The sequence below is a fragment of the Nelusetta ayraudi genome, unplaced genomic scaffold, assembly GCF_046127955.1.
Source record: "Nelusetta ayraudi isolate G7.1 ecotype Tasmania unplaced genomic scaffold, CSIRO-AGI_Nayr_v1 ptg000135l, whole genome shotgun sequence".
Classification (NCBI taxonomy): domain Eukaryota; kingdom Metazoa; phylum Chordata; class Actinopteri; order Tetraodontiformes; family Monacanthidae; genus Nelusetta; species Nelusetta ayraudi.
Window position 1 is genome coordinate 13,139,017 of NW_027466185.1, and position 21,379 is coordinate 13,160,395.

The 21,379-nt window shown below is 48.3% G+C and overlaps 4 protein-coding genes and 1 non-coding gene across 6 annotated transcripts; 2 read left to right on the forward strand and 3 right to left on the reverse strand.

The window, feature by feature from the left end:
• The first annotated feature begins 400 nt into the window (after positions 1-400).
• On the forward strand, positions 401-2,949 carry hax1 (HCLS1 associated protein X-1). Its single transcript, XM_076012174.1, has 7 exons — positions 401-568; positions 838-1,082; positions 1,188-1,393; positions 1,938-1,998; positions 2,085-2,218; positions 2,343-2,463; positions 2,558-2,949. The coding sequence occupies exons 1-7, from the start codon at positions 504-506 to the stop codon at positions 2,629-2,631; spliced, it is 906 nt and encodes a 301-aa protein (XP_075868289.1). The 5' UTR covers positions 401-503; the 3' UTR covers positions 2,632-2,949.
• Positions 2,950-3,262: 313 nt separating this feature from the next.
• On the forward strand, positions 3,263-6,731 carry aqp10b (aquaporin 10b). Its single transcript, XM_076012173.1, has 6 exons — positions 3,263-3,923; positions 4,506-4,632; positions 5,437-5,574; positions 5,786-5,904; positions 6,076-6,293; positions 6,374-6,731. Exons 1-6 carry the CDS (start codon positions 3,627-3,629, stop codon positions 6,582-6,584), a joined length of 1,110 nt encoding a protein of 369 aa, XP_075868288.1. The 5' UTR covers positions 3,263-3,626; the 3' UTR covers positions 6,585-6,731.
• An 886-nt stretch (positions 6,732-7,617) lies between these two features.
• Positions 7,618-17,036, reverse strand: znf687b (zinc finger protein 687b). Of its 2 annotated transcripts, none has more exons than XM_076012152.1 (10): positions 16,944-17,036; positions 13,935-16,289; positions 13,096-13,361; positions 12,806-12,990; positions 12,473-12,649; positions 12,216-12,378; positions 11,589-11,957; positions 11,309-11,409; positions 10,362-10,449; positions 7,618-9,622 (listed from the first exon to the last, which is right to left on the reverse strand). In XM_076012152.1, the coding sequence occupies exons 2-10, from the start codon at positions 16,273-16,275 to the stop codon at positions 9,008-9,010; spliced, it is 4,305 nt and encodes a 1,434-aa protein (XP_075868267.1). In that variant the 5' UTR covers positions 16,276-16,289; positions 16,944-17,036; the 3' UTR covers positions 7,618-9,007. The 2 variants fall into 2 exon arrangements, with proteins under 2 accessions (XP_075868267.1, XP_075868265.1); XM_076012150.1 differs by having other exon boundaries at positions 13,096-13,394.
• Positions 12,033-12,169, reverse strand: LOC142878614 (small nucleolar RNA SNORA13). Its single transcript, XR_012924871.1, has one exon. It is a non-coding gene; the product is annotated as a small nucleolar RNA SNORA13 (small nucleolar RNA).
• Positions 17,037-17,262: 226 nt separating the features above from the next.
• Positions 17,263-20,623, reverse strand: psmd4a (proteasome 26S subunit ubiquitin receptor, non-ATPase 4a). Its single transcript, XM_076012172.1, has 10 exons — positions 20,483-20,623; positions 19,786-19,926; positions 19,531-19,645; positions 19,311-19,397; positions 19,124-19,192; positions 18,764-18,979; positions 18,463-18,571; positions 18,212-18,343; positions 18,057-18,109; positions 17,263-17,829 (listed from the first exon to the last, which is right to left on the reverse strand). Exons 1-10 carry the CDS (start codon positions 20,506-20,508, stop codon positions 17,659-17,661), a joined length of 1,119 nt encoding a protein of 372 aa, XP_075868287.1. The 5' UTR covers positions 20,509-20,623; the 3' UTR covers positions 17,263-17,658.
• Positions 20,624-21,379: the final 756 nt, after the last annotated feature.

Below are 21,379 nucleotides of genomic sequence, written 5' to 3' on the forward strand. Positions count from 1 at the left end.
GCATCTCGAAAAGAGACTCAGCTGTGTCCCAAATGCTTATTTTGCTTGTTAAAAATTCATTCATAGATTTCAAGATTCCATTGGAGCTGTCGTGCATCATTAAATCACCATACTGAAGGAAATTGTCATTAAATCACCACTATCTTCAGTTCATCTTGACCCTTTTACCCTACAAACAACAAAGACTGAGACTTAATTTCTGGCTAAAACTGATGTTTTGCTGGACTATTTCTCCATACTATCTCAATATTCTGAAATCAAAGTTAATGTAGATATGGACGGAAGACTGGTTAAAGTGTTCAGGCGAGACAGTTTTCTTACTGCGCTTAGTTTTTGGTATTTACGGTTAAGACTGGTTAAGACGGTATTACGACAGCATGCGTCACGCCGGAACAGACTACTTTACGACAGTGTTGATGGTCTCCGGCGTCTCGCAAACTACGTCAACAACTGTGATAGTTTCAGTTATGATTTAGTTAGTTTATCCCTAAATGCGACATTAAATGAGTCTTTTTGACTTATTTCGCGGATTTTTTGGGGTTCCTGGCGGCCACTATCCTGGCCAAAGGTAGGTTTGCTTGTTGTTTTTTTCAACTATAGTCTGAAAGTCAAGTAGATAGCAGATGGCTGCGAGCTAGCATTAGCTGGCTAAAGTTGTGGGCTGTTTGGTTCCCAGTGTTCCTCTGCCAAGATGACCCCAGGGGTTCCTCCTCAGCATGGTTCCGGTTACTGTTTGTACTACGTTTTGCCTCGGGAGTAATACGATTGAGTTGAATGTGATTAACGTGACGGACAAACATCAGGTTGAACTTGGGCTCGTGCTCCTTGACGTGACAGGGACCCCTTCTTCGATGCAATGACCCACGATGAAGACGACGACGATGAGGAGGAGGATGGGTATTTCTACGGTGCAGGGGACCGACAAGACCCCTTCGACAGTGCCTGGAGGTTCGGCTTCAGCTTTGGTCCCGACGGGATGAGGCTCCAGGAACCTCAAGCGTTCGGACACGTCCTCCGAGAGATGGAGGAGATCTTCTCCCAGCTGGGCGGATGGGAAGGACGGTCAGAGCCAGGACACTTTGGTATTGACCTCTAATCCTCTCCCTGGTATTTCACTGCTACTGCTTCTACTTCTGCTTCGTTGCTGAATCGTCAACTCCAGTCTGCATGTGTTCCTTATCTGCTAGGTGTCCCCACGCTGCCGCCGCCACAGGACAGGGTGGACAGAATCCCAGGTGGGTCCAGTGGGAACCCGCTGAGGGACTTCATGCTCAAGCTTCCTGGCGAGCAGCAAAGACAGCAAGTGGGTCCACCAAGTGCGCCCAGGTCTGATTGTGAAGAGTTGCCAAATTTTCCTGGCTCGCCTTCCCACAGCTGGACTCCTTTTTCAAAGGTATACATCATAATGATGACGCGGTCAGAGTTTAGCTGTGTAGATGTGTTCATGGTAAGTTTGGTCCTTGGTTCTGAGTGACGGAGAGAGGAAGCTTGCGCCACAGAATAAATGCTGTGTTCCACACTTGGACCAGAAGAAGAATGTCCAGGCATGCGTGTCTGCTTTTCACTGCTTTAATTGTATCTTGCAACATCTGCAGCCTGTAGCATAACGCACACCGGCATTGGCTCAGCACGAGCTCTGCAACAGGCTGTCTGTGACTTCAGTGGCATCAGGACACCCCCCCCCCTGCTCTAGCTGCCACCAGTGCCTGTGTGCAATGCTTCACAAATAGCCAGTCTACACCAAAGCCTACTCTCTCCTGTTGCCAGTGAAACGGCAACAACAGTGACATCAAAACAAATAAGCTGAAATCAGAATTTATTGTCCATAGCTAAATCTGTTATGGGACCCACAGCTGCAATGTTTTTAGAATGAAGATGTAGTTCCCAAAAAGAAAACCAACAAAAAAACTCATCAACTATTCCACTCGTTCTAACAGTTTAATGACGTTTGGAGAAGAGGGCCACAGAGTCCAGGCGAGGAGCGCAAGGAGGACGGAGGTACGTTTCCTTTGGTTGTTTTGTTTGTTTGTTTGTTTGTTCTTAATTACTTACTTTCTTTTTTTCTCTGTATTTCTTCTTTACAGATCTGGACTCTGCCGTCTCCTCAGGAGGCCTGGATCAGATTCTGACGCCAGCCGCTGGTCAGATTCCAAACCAACCCGGAATTCGATCGTTCTTCCAGTCGGTCACTGTCACAAAGGTGGTGAAGCCGGATGGGGTGAGAGAAACTGTGTTTTGTGAGAGTCATAATGGACAATGTTTATTCCTGTGCTTTAACAGGCAATAATGGCTCAAAGGCCGCAATAAATCCTTTATTGGTTTGTTTTTTTCTTGTTCCTCAGACTGTAGAAGAGAAGCGAACCGTTCGTGACAGTCAAGGCAAAGAAGAGACCACAATAACTCGCTCAGGAGGCCCCAGGAGCCTGGAGGGACCAGAACATCAGGCTGGACCACTCCTACCAGGTCATCTCACTAACCTGAAGTGTCACAGAAATAAAATATTCCAACTTGTCCAACAATCCCAGCGTCTCCTAATGTGCTTCATGTTTTTCTTTAGGTGGCCAACATCCATTTTCCGACATGCGAGACGACAACTCGCTGTTCTCCAGGTTCTTTGGAGGGTTTAAATAGTATGTCACCTCAAAGGGCTCCACGTGGATCTTGTTTATTTTAGTCCAGAAGTGCATATGTAAAGCTGTGAGTTTTGCCTACACTTCAACAAACGTACAAACATGTGACAACAGAAACACACAACACACACACGCAACTGCCTACATGTATCTAATGATCTGGTTCTCTGGACTGTTTTGAATTTCAAATCAAACACATACCTGACAACAGTGAGGCAGATCAGGCACCAAAAAGCACTCAGTTACACATTTTATTATTGAACTGTACACAAACATGAGTGTGTGTGTTAAATAAAGAGTATTAATATATTTACTTAAACATGTCCTGCTCATTCTTTTGTCTTGACGCTAAGCCACCTCAAAAAATAAACTTCAAAAAATAACTTAACATGATTTAATTAACGAAACTCACTTTCCTGGTTAGATCATCCCGATCTTTCGATTTTCTCTGACATGATGCATTCTCATCAGTTGACATGAGATGGTCACTTTGAGTGTAAATGTCACTTTTAACCTTAGTTTGTGATTTCTAGGAGTAATGATGAAAGAAATGCATTTTTTAAATGACTTTTAATTCAAAGTCTCAACATAACAAACATGTATAGTCCCAGCCTTTTCCCCCTGTAAGAAACACTTTCCTTCAATTCCAATTCCAAAGCAAAACATAAGGGCACAGTCTCGTAATCTCATGTCTGTTCAATCAGTGACTCTTATCGTAGCTGATTATGATGAACCTATGTGTCAGATGAAAATCTCTTAACAGCCTTCCTATGCTGTGGTCACTCACAGATAAAAACACGCAACACAAAAGGACATGGGGCGTGCATGTGGGAAGGCTCAGAACTTTGTCTTTGTTTCCAATGCAACAGAATCGACCAATCAAGTGGGAGAAAATGATTAAAGTTGATTCCAATCCGCTAGAACGGCTGCAAATCCACCAAATGTGACCCTGTCAAGCAGCTCAGTGTTCATACTCCCCTTGATTTAGGTCTCACAATGTCCTCCACGCTGAACTGTTGTTCTCCTTACCTACGTGCACATGTACCAATGCACGGCCTGACGGGTCATAAAGTGTGTGACGTAGCTCACGGCCCCGGTGTGAAAGGGCAACAACTGCACGAGTCAGGTGGCACAGAACGAGCAGTCGGCAGCGTCTCGGTTCTGGCGGCTCAGCTGTGTCTGGACGGCGAGAGGAACAGTTCGGGGATGGAGCGACTGCTGAGGAGGTGTCGGATCAGAAGCAAGCTGGTCCGGGAGTGCCTGGCAGAATGCCTCGGAGTTTACCTGCTCATTGTGAGTTTTTAGATTTTTTTTTAGATTTTTTTTTAATTATTATCATTGCCAACAACTTAAAGAGTTTGATGTGGCACGAGTGCAGTAACAGCCACAGCCGTGTTTGTCCCATCTTTAAAAAAAAAGCAAAACATTGTGGTCAAATATTGTTCTCGCTGTGACAAAACCTGCAGAGGTGACAAAGATGCAGCTGTTAAAATTTAAAAGGCTGTGATTTTAATAACCTACCCTAAAAGGACGGCACACTTGCTTGTCTTGTTTTGAGAAGAGGTTGTGAATCCTCACAATGGATAACCATGAAGGACTTTGGCCCAGGAGACAGTCGGACAGAATGAGGATGCATGAGGTAACAGTGGGAGGACAGGGAGGGAGAAAGTGCAGCAAAGTGTTGCTCATCAGTGGCGGTGTTTGCTGCTTTCTGCAGAAGGGGCAATTAATGTTTACGACAGAAACCATAAAGACGATTTCACTCGAATGGATGTTAATGTTTGTGTTGTTCCCATTAGACAGATCTGGCCACAGTATAGTCGTTTTTAAAAACGTTGTCATACAACTGACGCAGCTCTTCATTTTTGATGGCAGCTCTTTGGATGTGGCTCCGCTGCCCAGGTGACCACGAGCGGAGAGACGAAAGGCCAGTACCTGTCTATCAACCTGGGCTTCGCCATCGGTGTGACGTGTGGGATATATGCGTCAGCAGGAGTTTCAGGTGAGAGGCCTCACCAACAAAGTCTGAGCAAACTGTGTGTGCCACACGTTCAAAGCTGAAAGTGCATCTTCAGGGGTGATGTGTTGATTTTTGACAGTGATAAATGTTGAAAGCATTTCAACCAAATGTGCCTCAGCAATGACAACTCACAACGCCTTTCAAGGTTAATAATACTACAAAGTAAGAAAGAACAGCTCTCATGATGCCCAAAGATTGAGCGGCACTCTCACTATAGTTTGTGACTGCTGTTTTGTTGTTGTTGTTGTTGTTGTATGTGTTGTGGTAACTTTGTTTTGGCTGCCCTCTTGACCAGGTCGCTCTTGAAAGAGATTTCAATCTCAGTGAGTCTTTTTTACCTGGTTAAGTAAAGGATATTGATTGATTGACCCCCAACTGATAGTGAACATATAAAAGCCCAATGTGTTTACTTAAAGGGGTTGAATAGCTTGTAATGCAACAGGAACTACATTTATGTACGAGGTCAGTGAGATAAAGTTTAAAATAAATAAATAAATAAATAAATCGTGTTTTTTCATACGTGAATAACAAGCATTTATACGTACATAAAGAGGAGGTCCACATCCACCTTATTGCCCTACAATGTGTCTACAGTAGTTGTGAACTGGGTTTCAGGGTTCAGAGATTTCATCCTATAGATATAGATTTGTTTTCTTCCCATTCGGTGCAACTAAATCTAACACATGGCCTTCACACTTTGAACGTTGATGCATTTGCAGCCAACAAGATATTGTTGTTGTTCTTTTTAAAGATCTCCCAACTCATCATCATGTTTACCTCCTTAAGGGGCCCACCTGAACCCGGCTGTGACTCTCAGCTTGTGCTTCCTGGGCAGGCATCCCTGGACAAAGCTCCCTTTCTATGCCTTCTTCCAGCTGGTGGGAGCCTTCCTAGCTGCAGCCACAGTTTCCCTCATATACTATGGTGAGTCACGTGCCACATTTCCTCCTCTCCAAAGAGGGCTCATGTGTCAGTCAAATTAGATTTATCAGGACCTGTTATCAGCTGCAGATCATTTCCAGCTGTGTACCGAGGAAGATAATTCAGTGTCAACACATTGTTTCTTTGGTGCTTATTATGAATAATAATGTCTATATGTGCGTGTGTGTTTACATATGTCATGTGAATTGTGCAGATGCAATCAACGCATTTTCGGGAGGTGAACTGCTAGTGTCGGGCCCCAAGGGCACAGGTGGTATATTCTGCACCTACCCAGCAGACTACCTCAGTCTGTGGGGAGGAGTAGTGGACCAGGTGAGGCACTCTTGCCGCAATGATCCTTCAAAAACATATTTGTGTGTGTGTGTACACATACAGTATATATATATATATATATATATATACATATACACACACACACACACACACACACACACATATAAGTACATAATATTAACATCATATGTATATATCTCTGTGATTCAGGTGATCGGTACGGCTGCACTGTTGACGTGCGTACTGGCCATCGGGGACAGCAAAAACAGTTCCCTCCCCAGTGGTCTCAAACCTCTGGTGGTGGGCATCATAGTGCTGGGCATCGGGGTCTCAATGGGCTCCAACAGCGGGTACGCTATAAACCCTGCTCGGGATCTGGGACCGCGACTCTTCACCTACATTGGAGGCTGGGGGGAGGATGTTTTCAGGTGAGGTCTTTCGCGAGTGGAGCCACACATGGCACTTTGGCACAATGCGTCTGATTGTATGTAACATCATGTCACTGCAGGGCTGGAGGCGGCTGGTGGTGGGTGCCCATAGTGGGCCCCTGTGTTGGGGCGCTGCTGGGAACACTCATCTATGTGCTGATGATCGAGATTCACCATCCACCCGTTGAGTCTGAACCACAGACTTCACACCAGGGGGAAATTGAGGTTGCTGGCGGCAAGACGGGGCATGAGTTGGAGGAGGTGGAGACGGAGAAAAAGAGAGAAGATTAATTATATTGTCACTTGTAAAATAATAGATAAATATGTGTGTGTGTGTGTGTGTGTGTGTGTGTGTGTGTGTGTGTGTGTGTGTGTGTGTGGAAATATTCACCTTCTTCACCTTTCGCATCATAATAAACCAAACCTGAGTCCACCCTATGAGCAATCCTGGCCGAGTTTTTGTTCTGATTATTTATGAATCCCCGCCTCCTGTGCTCGATTAGTCTAAAATCGGACAATAAAAATAAGTTGTGTACGAACCTGTCGTTGTTTACCTGTTTGTTTTATGTCATAGCTTTGACTGGACGCGTGCATCGCAGCCTGATTGAGGTGCAAATGTAGGGTGTGGATTGTCAGGTTGGCCCAGAGCGGACGGTTCAAGATCAGAGATCAGTGTGCAGAGAAAAGCGTCATTGCCAAAGTTAACGGTAGAAAAAAAAACAAAAAAACCTTAAAGCGACGCGCAGCGGGGCTACATGGAGGAAGAAAAGAAGGGGATAGGAGGAGAATAAGTCGGCTACCATATCGATAAAATGTTTGCCGAATCAATAGCCTTTTCAAAAAAAAAAAAAAAAAGCTAGAAGTGAAGAGGAGTCTGTTGAACTAGCCAGAGTTAGCTGCGCAGCTAATGTCAGAAAGAAAAAGTGAATGAGGGAACGAAGGCTTAATATTTGGCTGCGCAAGTTGACATATTGTTTGACATTCGTACTGCAAAGTGTGCGAGTGCGCGCATCCATTGCACCTAGCTGCGGCATTTGGGCGTGCCACCAGAGAGGCATGTGAATTAGTTGAAATATTGAAGGTGATTTCAGTGACGACTGCGTGTGGCATTTAGCAGCCATGTCTGTAAGGGTAAGTGTCTGTTGAGGCAGTTACTATCTTGCTGGACGACTGAGGACTTCATAATATTGCTTGAGCTTTAGTGGCATCACAATACTAGTTTGTCACTTTTGTTTTGTTTGATGTGTTGTTAGACTTCTCTGCAGTTTTGTTTTTTTTCAAGTTTGAACTGGCTTGTTTGCAATTGACAAGAGGGGAAACACACTGCAAGTTTTCATCTTTTACACATTTATTTCAAAACAGCACAAAAAGTGTATGGCATTTCAGCAAGCAGACCACAACCGTTGAAAAGAAAATGACATGACTTTTCCACTATGGAGCTATATAAATATGATATTATGACATATAAAAGATAAAAACAGAACAAACAAAAACAAAATCCATTCATAGGCCACCAAGGCTTTTTCTTTTAAAACGTAAACCATGAATACAGCAAGCACTGAATCTGTAGATTAAAAAAAAAGAGAGAACCGTCTCAAAGAGATAAACTTTTGTATTCATAGACGTTAAGACAACACGACACCCCGCCCATCCCCGAAGCTCTCTCTCTCTCCGCTTTGTAATTACAAAGTATAGCTACCTCTGGTGGCTGGGGGTGGGATTATTTTTTTTGTAGTCGTTCCTATTCAACTTCAAACTGTTGGGGAAGGAAAAAAATGGAACAGTACAAGTACAAATACTATATGTATTCACATTATCATAGCAAGTTACTAAAACCAGACCGCTTCCATCTTAGTGTCATTACACGTATTTACATATCAAAACTCGTACACGGATACTACTGGCAGGAAGGCAAAACCTGACCTCTCGTCTGACTCTAGTTTAACGATTAACGACATCACAGTTTTCACGCTACACAGGTTAAAGACCTCCAATAACTTTGCCTTCAAATGTCTCGTGAGGAGACCTATTTGACTCTTAACAGATCCCAACAACATTTTCCGTGTCTCCGTCCAGTATAAATAAATTACTTTTGCAACAAAAGGAAATGTTGTCAAATTCTCCCAAAGGGACGCACTTTCGAGCTCAACTTTAGCGCCCTCTGCTGGAGACATTGCAACACATTTACTGGCAGGTTGGGGGGCGGGGGGGTGGGGGGGCAAGGGCTTGAGGCGAACGGTTTGGAGCATTGTGAGAGCTTGTGAACTATAAAACATCTGCGACACAGCTGTCTGTTTTTTTACGAGTGTTACATGGGCAGGACGAGCCAAGTGCTGAGTGAGTGAGTGCAGCTGAAACAGACGGACGAGGTGTGTTTAATACAGTATGGCTGAGATATTGATGCTCTGTCAGTGCGGCTGTTCGCCTCCCGCATGTCTGCTTATTAATTAGGTGACCACTAACATGATCCAACATGCAGCTAAGATTGCACAAAGTAGGTGCTGTCAAGAGATTAAAAGTGTTTAGGTGGGGCAGTTACAAAAAAACAAAACAAAAAACAAAAACAAACGAGCAGGGAGCGGCCGTTTCACGGTTTCACAACATTCATATTTTACAGCCTGCCTTGGTTGTCACGACCCCCACAAACCCCGCCATCGTCCAGCCATCTGTCTGCGATGGTGCGACCCTCCTGCCACCCCACATTTGCCCCCTTCTTACAGGGGCTTGTCTGTTTTGTGCGCCGTGAGGAAGGCCATCCCGTGGGTTCGAAAGTGGGTGTTGAGGTCCGAGGCCTTGTCGAAGCGCCGGCCGCACACCTTGCAGCTCAGGTTGCCATCGCCGTCCTCGCCGTGCGCCTGCGGCGAACCGCTGGGCGAGCCGTCGGGGGTGGCATGGGCACGGGGGGCGCCGCGCTCGCCGTCGCCCTGGGGGTCCCGCACGCGGTGGGTGATGAAGCGGTGCCGGCCCAGCGAGCCGGCCGAGGCGAAGCACACGCCGCACTGCAGGCACTGGAAGGAGGCGGTGTCGGCCCGGTGCTGCGGGATGTGCCGCTGGAACTCGGCGCCGTCCTCGGTGCTGAAGCCGCAGGGCACGCAGCGGAACACGTTGTCCTCCTCCTCCGGCTCGGTGGCTGCCGGCGGCGCCGCCGAGGTGGACGCTCTGCTCCTCTTGGCCGGGCCGCCGCCTTCCTCGCCGTCCTCGCCGGGGTTCTCCTCCTCGTCTCCGCCCGCCAGTCGGCCTGCAGGAGGTCCAGCCTCGCCGTCTTGCTCCGAGGAGCTGCCCGCTCCTTCTCCGCCCGTGGCTGCTCGCTTCCTGGTCACAGGTGGCCCCTGAGGAGACACAGAAATACTATATTATTGGATTCATATCTTTTGAACTGAGTTTGCGTGTTCTCCCTGTGTCTGGGTTCTCTCCGGGTTCTCCCACAGACCAAAAATACACATGTGAGGTGAATTGGGAACTCTATATTGCCCGTGTGTGTGTGTGTGTGTGTGTGTGTGTGTGTGTGTGTATGAGAGAGTGCGAATGGTTGTATGTCTTTGTTTTTCTCGATGTGGCCCTGCCATGAACTGGCGACTTGGTGATGGAAGAAGCAGGTATTGAAAATGATGGACGGAGCTTTTGAACTGCGACTTGCTTTTCGCTACCTTGATGTTATTGTTTGAGCTAGGGATGCAAATTATCCATTCATTCATTAATCGTTCGTTGATTGACCTTAACGATTAACGTTAATACTAATTTTTCCTGAGAATCTAAATTTCACATTGAAAAATGTGTAAGGAACACATTATTTGGCCCTTCAATAATGTTGAGGGTCCAATGTGATCAATTTTTGCATTAGAGAACAGTGAAAACATCCTAAACATTGATCCCTCTGACTTTAAGTTGACTTGAAAGGTCGTTTAAAAGTAACTTGTTCTAGGTATACAGGTATACACCACGCCAAAAAATCAATTAATTGCAACTAATTTAATTTAATCAATTGACAATTAATTGTGAACGTCCCTAGTTTGAGCCACAATTGTATTAATGCAATTTATATTTGAAAGACAACACTGTCGGACTGACCTGCCCATCAGGGGTTCTGTGATGCAGCCGTACGTGCTTGTCTAGTAGGAACCGACTGCCAAAGGTGCGCTTGCCTTCTGTGCAATATCTGGAGAGATAAAAACAGCATTCAGCAGCGTTACATCACTTATCTAGGACAACAGTAGAGACAGAACAGACCTAAACAATAAACTGAGGATCGATAAAATTTCAGTGTGGAAATCTGACGGGCTGCAAGGCACCTGTGAGACCTTAATGTGATCGGGACTGTTAAGGGCGTATTCACACCAGCCCTGCTTGGTTCGGACTAAACCAAAAAAGTCCCTGGTGGACCTTCTAGGCTGGTGTGAATACAAACCAGCGAACTCCGGTGCGAAGCAAACAGCCAGTCCGAGACCTCGCCGGGGAGGTGGTCTCGCTTCGCTTCCAAACCTTTCCCAACCATGGTGCAGTTCGGTTGATGTGTGAAAGCGACCGCACCGTGGTTCCAACCAGTTCTGAAGCCACACACCTTTTTACACCTAACAGGCTTCCGTAGCCACGGGCATTATGAGAAATATTATTTTGGTTAGCATAGTAGAAAGTTTAGTCGCACGTCGTCGGACTGTCGAGCTAACACGAGTCGTGGTTCAACGTGGACCAATGAGGAGACGCTTCTTGCAAAACGTCTTCGATGTTGCAAAATGGATCAGACCGTTTTGTCCAGTGATCGAACGATCTTTGCACACCTGTGGCTTTGTTGTCAAATTCTGGGACTCTTGCCATAATTGCAATGTGAAACTTTGCTGATGTGAATACGCCCTAAGACACTGATTTATGAACTAAACACGGGGCCAGTATATTGGACAATAATTTTTTATCACTGATAGTGAAGCCGTAAACAGCTGTTTAATTACTTCTATCAACTTCTGGTGCAGATGCAGTCTTAAACCTTCAGTTTTATAAAGGTGAGCGTTTCGGAGACTCACTGGCAATGGAAGACTCTCTTGTTCCCCTCGTGAATGACCCGCTCGTGACGTCTCAGGCTGGATGATGTGCTGAAGGTGCCGCCGCAAATACGACAGGGGAACTTTTGACAGTTGGCAAACACACAGGCAAACACAGAGAGATAAGGCAAAAAGGACTCGGTTTCAAAAGTGGCGCAGTGCCCAAAGGAAATCAAGAGTTCCTCGGAACAGAATCTAGTGAGCGGGCTGATTGAACTTATCAAAACATGAAGAGGAATAGAGGAAAGGCTGCCGGACACACCTTTCCGTGCTCCATCTTCACATGACTCAGATAGTCGTCGTTGTCGGTGAAGGTGGTCTGGCACTGGGGGCAGGTCCACTCCGTCGGGGAGGAGGTCTGAGAGCCGCCCGCCCCCGCCGACTGGTGATTCCCGGGAGCCTCGTAGTCCTCGTCCGCGTCGTCGTCCTCGTCGTCGTCTTCCTCCTCGTCCTCCTCGTCCTCCTGCTCCCGGCCCCAGTCCTCCCCGTCCGAGTTCTCCGGCTTCCCCGATGACTTGGATTTGGGGCCCGTGGTGCTGGACGTGTTGGCTGGGGTCGAGGCGGGGGCGGCGGCGGCGGCAGTGTCGGATTGAGCCTCGGTCTGTTTGGCTGAGGGCCCTCTGTGAGCGGTCTTTAGAGCACAGAGTCTTGGATGTTAGCATAGAAACCAACAGTGCAGGCAATCGCATTCAGTTGGCAAACGACCCAGCGTGCTCGATATGGAACTTAAGACAAGGCCACGGAGGAGGGACCTTGCTAAGGCCGACACAAGAGCTTGCTGTATGCCTTTTTTGACACCACGTGCACTGTGGAATGCCAGTGGACGGGCAACACATAAAGGCAAGGAGCTGATTTGCTGTCTGCGTGAGTGCCTGACTGGGAAACGTACCTTGATGTGCTCCATCATGGATCCTTTCTGGGCGTAGAGCTTGGTGCAGTCGGGACACTTGAAGACGTGCACCTTCTGCTTGGCCAAGTGAGTGTCAAAGTGCACGTAAAGCAAGGGCTTCTGGGTAAAGACCGTATCGCACATCACACACTTGTAGATCATCCTGCAAAAAAAGCGAGGGATCATCAACGATGAAATCATTCAAAGGCAGCCCCCCCCCCCCCGGTGTGTGTGTGCGAGTGTGTGCGTGGTCGTACTTGGCCTGTCCTCCGGTGAGGGTCGGGTGCTGGGTGCTGATGTGGCTCTGTGCGCTGGGCGCAGACTTGAAGGCCATGGGGCAGCTGGGGCACTTGTGGAAGACTTCGCAGTGGGCGGTCTGGATGTGGGACTTGATGGAGTTCAGTCCCCCGAACACGACCTGGCAGCTGGAGCATCTGGATCGAGCGCAGTGACGGATGGGAAAAGAGTTGCGGATCAACGAGAACGAGCCAGGTGGGGAAAAAAAAGAGTCTTTGTTTCCCAATTTGGGATCAATAAAGTTCATCTATTATTCAATTATCTATTCAAGTTTCAGGGATGCGTTTGCGCACCTGTAACCGATGCGCCTGGCAAAGTGCAGGCAGGCCTCCTCCATGTGGGTCTGAAAGCTTGCCTGCCGGGCCACGCCGCCGCACTCGGGGCAGACGTGCGGCGCTTTGTGTTTGTGGATCCTCTGGTGGGCAGCGACGGCGCACGGGTTGGGCAGCATCATGGGGGGCGAGCACTGCGTACACGTCTGCAACGGAGGAGGACGAGTCAGTCTGGCCAAGAGGTCGTTTTCTGCAAAACAATTCATACGGGGCAAGCAAAAGAAGTAGAAGAAAAAGAAGAGTAAACTGACCGAGTTGGGAGTGGCCCTGATCTGCTGGAAGTGAGTGACCAGCTCCGTCTTGCTCGCAAATTGCGTTTGGCACTCGGGACACTTGAAGTTGTTGTACTGTAGCCCCTCCGCCTTCTTGCACGGCAGAGGCATCAGCGCCTGCGGGCCCTGGGGGGCTCGCCGCACCGTCCGAGGCTGCGACGCCGCCGGGGCCGAAGCGTCCTTCATGGGGCTGGAGTTGGCCGAGGCGGCCGAGCCCCCTGTGGCGGTGGTGGACGGAGAGGAGACTGGAGGAGAGGAAGACGAAAAGGGGAGCAGGCCTGGTCAGCAACAGGTGGAAAATCAAGAGAGAACACACGGCAGCTGGTCAATGGCGGTGAATCACACACTAAAAAAAGTGTGCCTTTTTGTTTCACCACATATAATGCAACTAATTTCATTTTATATAAATGTACCTACTGAAATATCTGAGTAGGAAAAAGCTAAATCAGTCAGCAAATGCCTGAACTGGTTTTGCAGAAGAGCTGTGGCTTGTTTGTCTCTTCTAGTACTACACTACACTACGACCAGTGTATAGTTTTACACTGTATACTATAAGTTTTGCACTGTTTATTAAAAAAAAAAGATGAGGAGCTTCTGCAAGATGTAAAAATCAGTTGTTGTGTTATGAGTCATAAGCTGCTGCTTGACCCTGCTGACAGAAAAAAAGAGTTGACTCCAAAATGGCCTTCTCAATTTTTTTCCCAACGGATTTTGATCACAACTTCTCTTTGGTTTGTTCCATCAGAATCGTCGAAAGCCGACGGCCTGTCCACGAACCTTTGTCCACATACGAGAATATATGTTTACATGCTCCTCACCACCAATCGGCGTGATGTCCTGCTGTCCGATCATCTGCTCCACGGTGACGGGCCTCATGACCAGGTGCGAGCACTGCATGACCAGGCCGCGCTCCTTGTGCTCCCTGGCGTGCAGCAGCAGGCTGCACTTGTTGAAGAACGCCAGCCTCTTGGCGCAGTGGTTGCAGGTGACCTCGATGCGCAGCGAGCGCCGGTCGTAGTGCCGCGCCAGGCTGCGCTCCAGGGCGAAGGCGTCGCCGCACTCCAGGCAGCGGTAGCCGGTGGCCGGCAGCGGCAGCCCCCACTCGGGCGGCGGCGGGGCCGACAGGTCGGGCTTGTAGCTCGGCAGCAGGTTCTTGCTGTTGAGGATCTTGTTGAAGGCCTCCACCAGGCTGGACTGACTGCGGGAGATGACGGCGCCCGTGCTGTTGACGATGGAGGCGGGCTTGCTCGGCTGGAGGGTGCCGCCGCCCCCTGCGTTGGCGGCCTTGGCGGCGGCGGCGCGCACGCTGATCCCGCCGCCGCCGCCGGCTGCTACGGAGAACTTGGGCGACGAGGCCACGGCCGGCGTGGCCGGCAGGGCGGCCGACTTGGTGATGCTGACGGCTGTGGCCGACACCTTGGTCTTCTCCGACGCCGCCATCTTGTTCTGGACCTTGGTGGCGGCGGCGAGCATGACGCTGCTGGCGGCCAACGTGGACACGGGAAGCGCGTTGAGGGCGCTCACCTTCTGGCCGCCGGGCGCCGCGTGACCCGCTAATGCGTCCGGTTTCTGCGCCTTGCTCCCCGCCGCCTTGCGATCCCCGTTGTGAGCCTTCGGGTCCGAGTCTTTACCCGCGGCGGCGGCGGCGCCGCCTTTGGGCGCCACCCGCGTGACAGTCCTGGTAATCCCGCCCGTGGAGGTCTTGATGGTTTTAATCCGGACCTTGAGGGGCCGCGCCGGCGCTCCCGAGGCAGGCGGCACGGCAGCCGCGCCGGCTTCTCCTCCGTCCTGCTTGGACTTTCCCTCGTCAGCCTCCATCTTCTCTTCGTCCGCTCGAGCGCAGTCCTCCTTGTCGGCCTTGCCGTCACCGAGCCTCTCCACACCGTTGCCCACCTCCATCTCCTCCTCCTCTTCCTTGGGCTCCCGCAGCTCCGCGGGGGGCGGCGAGGAGGCCACTGCGGGGCTGGAGCACCTCTTGGAGGAGACCTGAGCGCTCGACTTGGGCATCTCGGGCTCGGGACTTTCGGGCGAGTCTCTCTCCTCGATGACGTGTTCGGGATGCCTTTCCTCCAGCTGGGGGCTCTCCGTCGAGCCAGACTGGGGCGCTGATGAAGATACGGACGCCCCTGAAGGAGTGTCCCCGGGTCGGGGGTGAGAAGCGGAAGAAGTCATGGGTGGAGCCGAGACGGAGTCTGTCTTGTAGCATCGGCTCAGCTGAGTGCAAGTCGGCGAGTCCGGGCTCTCCTGGATCACCAGCGGACTCCCGAGGTCGGGGTCGGAGTCCTCTTCCTCCATCTGCTGGTGGTGAAACCCCGCCGGGCCGCCTTTGGGAGCCCCGTTGAAAGGCTGCGACGAGTGCAGCGGGTGGGACGACAGGGCGGAGGGCGGCGTGGGCAGCAGAGGCTTGGATGGCGGAAAGAAAGGCGAGGCCAATCCGACAGGACCGGCTGCCACCAGCGGAGAAGAGCCGGCCGACAGAGAGGAAGACGAGGGCAACGACGCTTTGACTCCGTCGGCCCTCTCCTGCACCGAGTCCTGCTGCTGCTGGTGCTGCTGCTGCAGCAGCTGCATCTTTCTGGCCCGGCCCACCGGATCTCCAGAACCCTGAGCCACCAACGGTTTGAGTCTGTTGAATATGTTCCCACCCTGCTTGTGGGACTTGATGGGGCCGGCACTCGCTGCTTCTGAGGAAACCTTGGAGGTGCCCATTGACCACGGCGCCCCGTTCGAATGGGTCTGACCGAGGGGGAGCGGAGCGGAGACACCCGACGCCCCGAATCCGTTATGGTTGAGGGCTTCGGACTCGGCCATTCCAGGGGCACAGGCTCCGAGCCGCGGGCCCACGTCCACCCCTGTGATCACATCGATAGGGTCCTGGTCCGTGTCTCCGTTGCCTCCGTCCACTGCCTCCAGGCGCACTTTGTTCTTGACAATCACACTGACGATGGAGGTGTCGACCTGGGGGTCGGCAGGGCTCGGTGGCCTGAGAGAGGAGCCGACACCCACCACACTGTCAGACTTTCCGAGAGGGGCACTCGCGGCTCCATGGGGTCCCTCCGCCTCATCAGGGGCGGACTGGATGGCCTCTTTGGCATCGATGTCAGGAATGTCAAAAGCTGCCAACAGGTCATCGAAATCTGGGGTTTTCATGTCCCCCATACCGGGATTACCTCCTGTGAAAACAACAACAACAAAATCACGGTCGCTACAATGGCAAAACAACGCGCCATTTAATTACTGACGATGCTCATCATTGTTTGCAACGATTCAACCGCTGTGGAAATGTTGCATTGAAAATCGAAGATCGCAGTCAAGTGATGCAGTGACAAGCAGCAGCGGGCTGCCTTGTTATCAGGGACGCTAGCTAGGAAACGGGGCTGCGCTTAGCCATCTAGCGCGCTAGCGACGGCTTTTCTGCAGCCAAACCCTGCGTGGCAACAGCGGCGATCGCCAATCGGTGTTTGAATGGGTAACGCAGCATTAATGTTGTCGGCGCACGCCGGGCTCTGCTGGCGGGGGTGGCCGTCTGAGGGCCCGACAAAGCAGGGGTGGAGGAAAGCGGCCTCGGTTCTTCTTAGCTAGCGATTTTGGTGCACGGCGGCACAGACTGGCTAGCTGGCCGCGGAGCTGCAGCCAAGACACAGAGGGGTCATTGAGCTAACGAGCTAGCGTTCGCCATTTAAAAAGGAAAGCAGTGGGAACGCTTTGTTGGACTTGGGGTCTGGCAACGGAGGCAACCCGGTGGTCGTAAGGTCGGCGATGGCACGGACGATTTTGGTCGGGGCGGGAATACCCGTTTAATATTTCATGTATATTTGATTGTTTACCTGGATGTGCGATTCCCGACTATCCTAGCTCGTTTTCAGCTGAAAATGCTGCGCTTCCCGTCACATGACCCGTGCGCATCCTATCAGACTGCAATAACGCTGGGGAAAAAAATACATGGGAGATTGTTGCAAACGACACGTACGATCGTGACATCAGAACAGGATTAAATGTCTCAGCAAAACAACCACTGCACGCATTGATACAACATAAAGATGGACCGCTTCATGCATCGAGGCGATCAACCGTGGCACGTTTGTGTTCTCATTCTGCATAGTGCGAGGATTTCTGAGGCACCAAAGACATCAAAAGACAACAATATATTTACATGTAGCCTTTATTGCAAAAAACACACGAAGACGTGACAGTAGTGGGGCTGTTATCATCTTACAGCCAGCCATTACATCAAAATACGTCTCTTTTGTAAGTGGGTATATCATGTGGAGCAAATGTAGGATAAAGAGCATAAAGGTCAAATTGAAGATATACAATGTCATATTTTTGGAGACTTGTCAATTTAATAGTAGTGGGCGATCTAATTGTGTACTATGTAGTCATTGTCAGAGTCTAATAGAAAAACAACGGTATTATAGAGTGTAGTCACATGCTGGGCTGCCAGTTAGACATAGCCTGAGCAATTTTTTCATATAGTTAAGTAATCCTGAATTGGTCTGCAATTGTTCTTTTTTTCCCCCAATAGTCTGTATATGCATTCCCTCATTTCTTCTTCTCTTCATCTTTTTTGCCATCTGGCTTGGTTCCTGTCTGGGAGGCCAGGGAGCCCATGGCATTGCGGATGGCCTCATTGTTTGGGTCGACGCCGGGCAGGTTCTCCAAGACGCTCTGAAGGAACTCTGGATCTTGCATCACATCGTAGTCATCTTCCTCCTGCATGCAGTAGGTCTTCATTTAAATCTTGCACAATTCATAATCATAACTTTATTTATAGTTGTATCATATTTAAGTTTAGAACGCTTTATTTATTCCCAAAGGCAATTACCGGTGCATGGCCGGTTTAAAATACGTTTCTCATTTTGCTTTTTAGTTTAGTTTTTTTTGTTATATTTTCAAGTTTGTGTGGGGTGGGAGGCAAATTACTCCACATGATGTCTCACCTTGGCAGATTCTGCAGTGTCCATGGAGGCACCAGTGTCCATATCGCCATATTCTGTATAAAAAAAAACACAAAGCAATTTTTTATCTAACATTTGCTACAAAAGTAATGATAAAGCAAAACCATGAACTGCTGCCATGACCAAATGGAACTGACCTCCACCAGCAAGAGACATCTGCATGGCATAGGCTATCTGCTCCTCCTCTGTCATGCTACTGAAGTCTGGGAGCACTGCTGCACCACTCTCGGGCTGTGACACTGACATCTTCAACAAGGCCTCTTCTGATTCTGTGACAACAGCCAAAGCCAAGATTAGCGATCATTTCAAGTAATTGTTCTACTGAAGCTCCAAAGTGTCAACTGCAGTCTCACGACCGAAAGCAACGGTTTCCCAATTCTCTTCTTACCGTCTACAGTGGGTGTGGGCATGCCAGCCTCAGCTGCAGAGGCAGCAGCAGCTCTGCGGGCCTCTTCCTCCTGCCTCTGTCGCTGCTCCTCCATTGATACACGCAGCGCCTGAACAAATGCGCAGAAAACAATCAGTCTTTGCCCTATGTGCAGAAAACCACTGACTTCTAATATGCAGGTGTTTTAGAGGCAAGCTCCACGGTGTCACACCCATCTCAAACAGCGACACCAAGACAAATAACAACACACAGTGCATGTGCTAACTACCATATTAGGCAGATAGGACAGAGATTTGCTTACTAGGGCCAGCTCTGGATCTGCACTGGGGTCAACACCAAATTCAAAGTCGCTGGCACCAAGTCCCATCATGGAGCCTCCCTCTCCGGCCAGAATGGGCGATGAGAGCAGTGCGTCAGCCAGACTGGGCCCTGGTGGGACGGTGACCAGGTGGGATCCTGTGCCCTCTTTTCCATTTAAAGTGTTTATGAATGCTGTGAGCTTCTCTGTGTTCACCTCCTGGAGAAAACAGTGGAATAGCCATTTAAAACCCCTGCTTTTCCAACATGCTTACAACAAGAACATCAGCAGTTGAGTCTCAATTTTGTTGCGTTATAAAAATAGACAAGTTAAAGACACAAAGCATAGTAATACATTTCTCACCTCTTCGCCAAAGTTGATAATATCCACATTGACTTTTTCTTTTTTCAAGCGTTTCGCCAACTTCACCAGCTGCAAAGAAGCAGGTTGGGACACGCAGGGGCATTAAAATATAGGAGGAAGGAAGAAACAGGCAACTTCCTCTCTAGAAAGATTTGTATCATGCTTTGTGTAGGTGTAACAGACTCACATCTTTTTCATTGTCTTCCACAGGACTTCCAACGAAGGCAATGATCCTCATCTTGTGGTTTTTTCCTTGTCTGTGCTTTAGGGCCAGCTAACAAAAGAATAAATGCATTTTAGGTTTTATCCTCAGTTCAAGTATCTAACCATCATACCAACATTAGGCCCCAGTAATTTAAGCAGGTATGACCATTTTTCCTGGTCCAAGAACTTTTAAAGTTACACACATGAGCCACCCTGATCCCTGTGCAGAAGCAGATTTTTCCTTTGGGTTGGACAGCATGGAGTTTGGACAGGATGCGGCCAGAATCTGGTGTCAGTGTGGTCAGGACCTCACAGTTGCTAAATGGAGGAGAACAAGAAAAAAAAGAAAGAAAAATCAAACATGTCCATCAGCAATAGCAAACTGGAGAGTTGAACAATCACGTCAGGCCCATCACAGGCTCCATTTTTCAAAGGTAAATAAGAAGACGAGAACTTACTTTGCCATGGTGATAAGGCCCACATTGTTCTCTGGATTGCTTCGTGTTTTTGAGTGGCAAACAATGTTGACAGCATCTTGTTGCGCCTGTAGCCTCGTTGGTAAAAAGTCGCCATTCCTCATATATTCACTGTTGTCCACACTAAGAGGGCAACGTAGATAAACGTGTCATTTAGCTAAACAAGGAAAATCAAATCGGCTGACGTTGGTAGCTGACATGTCATCCCCACTTAAAGTAGCTGTCCTCAATAATTTAACATTTCATCTCAAATGACAGACGGTCGGTTCTTCCGCCGGGAAAGAGTATTGACACGTAACTTTTACTATCATCACAATGTAGTAATAGCATTAGCATGGCAGGCTAATATTAGCATGTGACGTTACCATAGGCTGTGTAAAATATTACATCCTCGTGCTCGTCGGTTAATAGGTGGAGAAGGACAAAATATAAAGAATCCAACAGATCAACCAAGAGCTAAATAGTAAAATATACTTTCTTAACACCACAACCTGGACACCTTTTGCCACAATGACTCAGCCGCGTTAGCCGGCTAATCGTCATTGGTGACAAGCTACCAATTTAACGCCGACATTTCGGTTAAAACCTGAGCTGAAATTCACTCAATGGAATTCCCACTCGTCGTTTAAGACGGACACTTGAGAAACCTCGTAAAAATACAGTTTTTTTAGACGCTTACCAGACCATTGTACTTTCAAGCCCCATCTTGGAAACTTCTTGTTGCTTTCTGTGTCAATCGTACAAGCGGACAGCCTATTGGACGACAGCGGAAGAAGATCCAATACGATTGGTCATGTTTTACAGCACTCTCTAACGATTCGTTGAGGGACGGGAGTGAGTTTGTCAGCTATATTTAACGACCAACAGCAGAATATATCCGAATATTTTATATTACTGTGCTTATTTTCATGTTAATGTTGATTAAGGTCAACTGGCACAGTTGTTAATAGTACTCCCCTCTTTTTTTTTAATCTCCTTTTATTGTCTTTCACCTTTCTTCCTCTCTTGTCTTTCATGATTCATGTAAATAATTCATTTTGTAGTTTACTTCTTGTCATCTTAAACATCCTCAAAACGGCACCCCAAAATAAAAGAAATTAAACCTGTAATTCCATCACCCATTTTATGTTTATTGGATCGGCAATATACAAAAATGCAAATCACCTGGAAAATAAAAACATATGTACCTTATTATCGAAAATAAAAATATTATGCAATTTTACAGTACATGTATTTCTATTTATCTATGAAAGGTATGTATCAATGACAAGGTTAAGCAATGTAATGCATTGTTATAAAACACAATCAACATTTTTTAATAACTGAAGGTCCACATGTATAAAACTTGTCTTTTCCAAAAGATTTTGACAAATATATGTTCTTCTGAATAAAGATATTCTTAGGATTCTTGTCAATGTGTACACATTTAATACAGGTAAAAAAAAAAATTAAAAAAAAAAGGAGAAGAAAGTAAAATAAATACAATTTTAAGCCTATATAGGACACATGTACACAGTTCACTGAATCCAATATAGTAAGGACATAAAATTACCTGAACACTGACACTTGGCCTGAG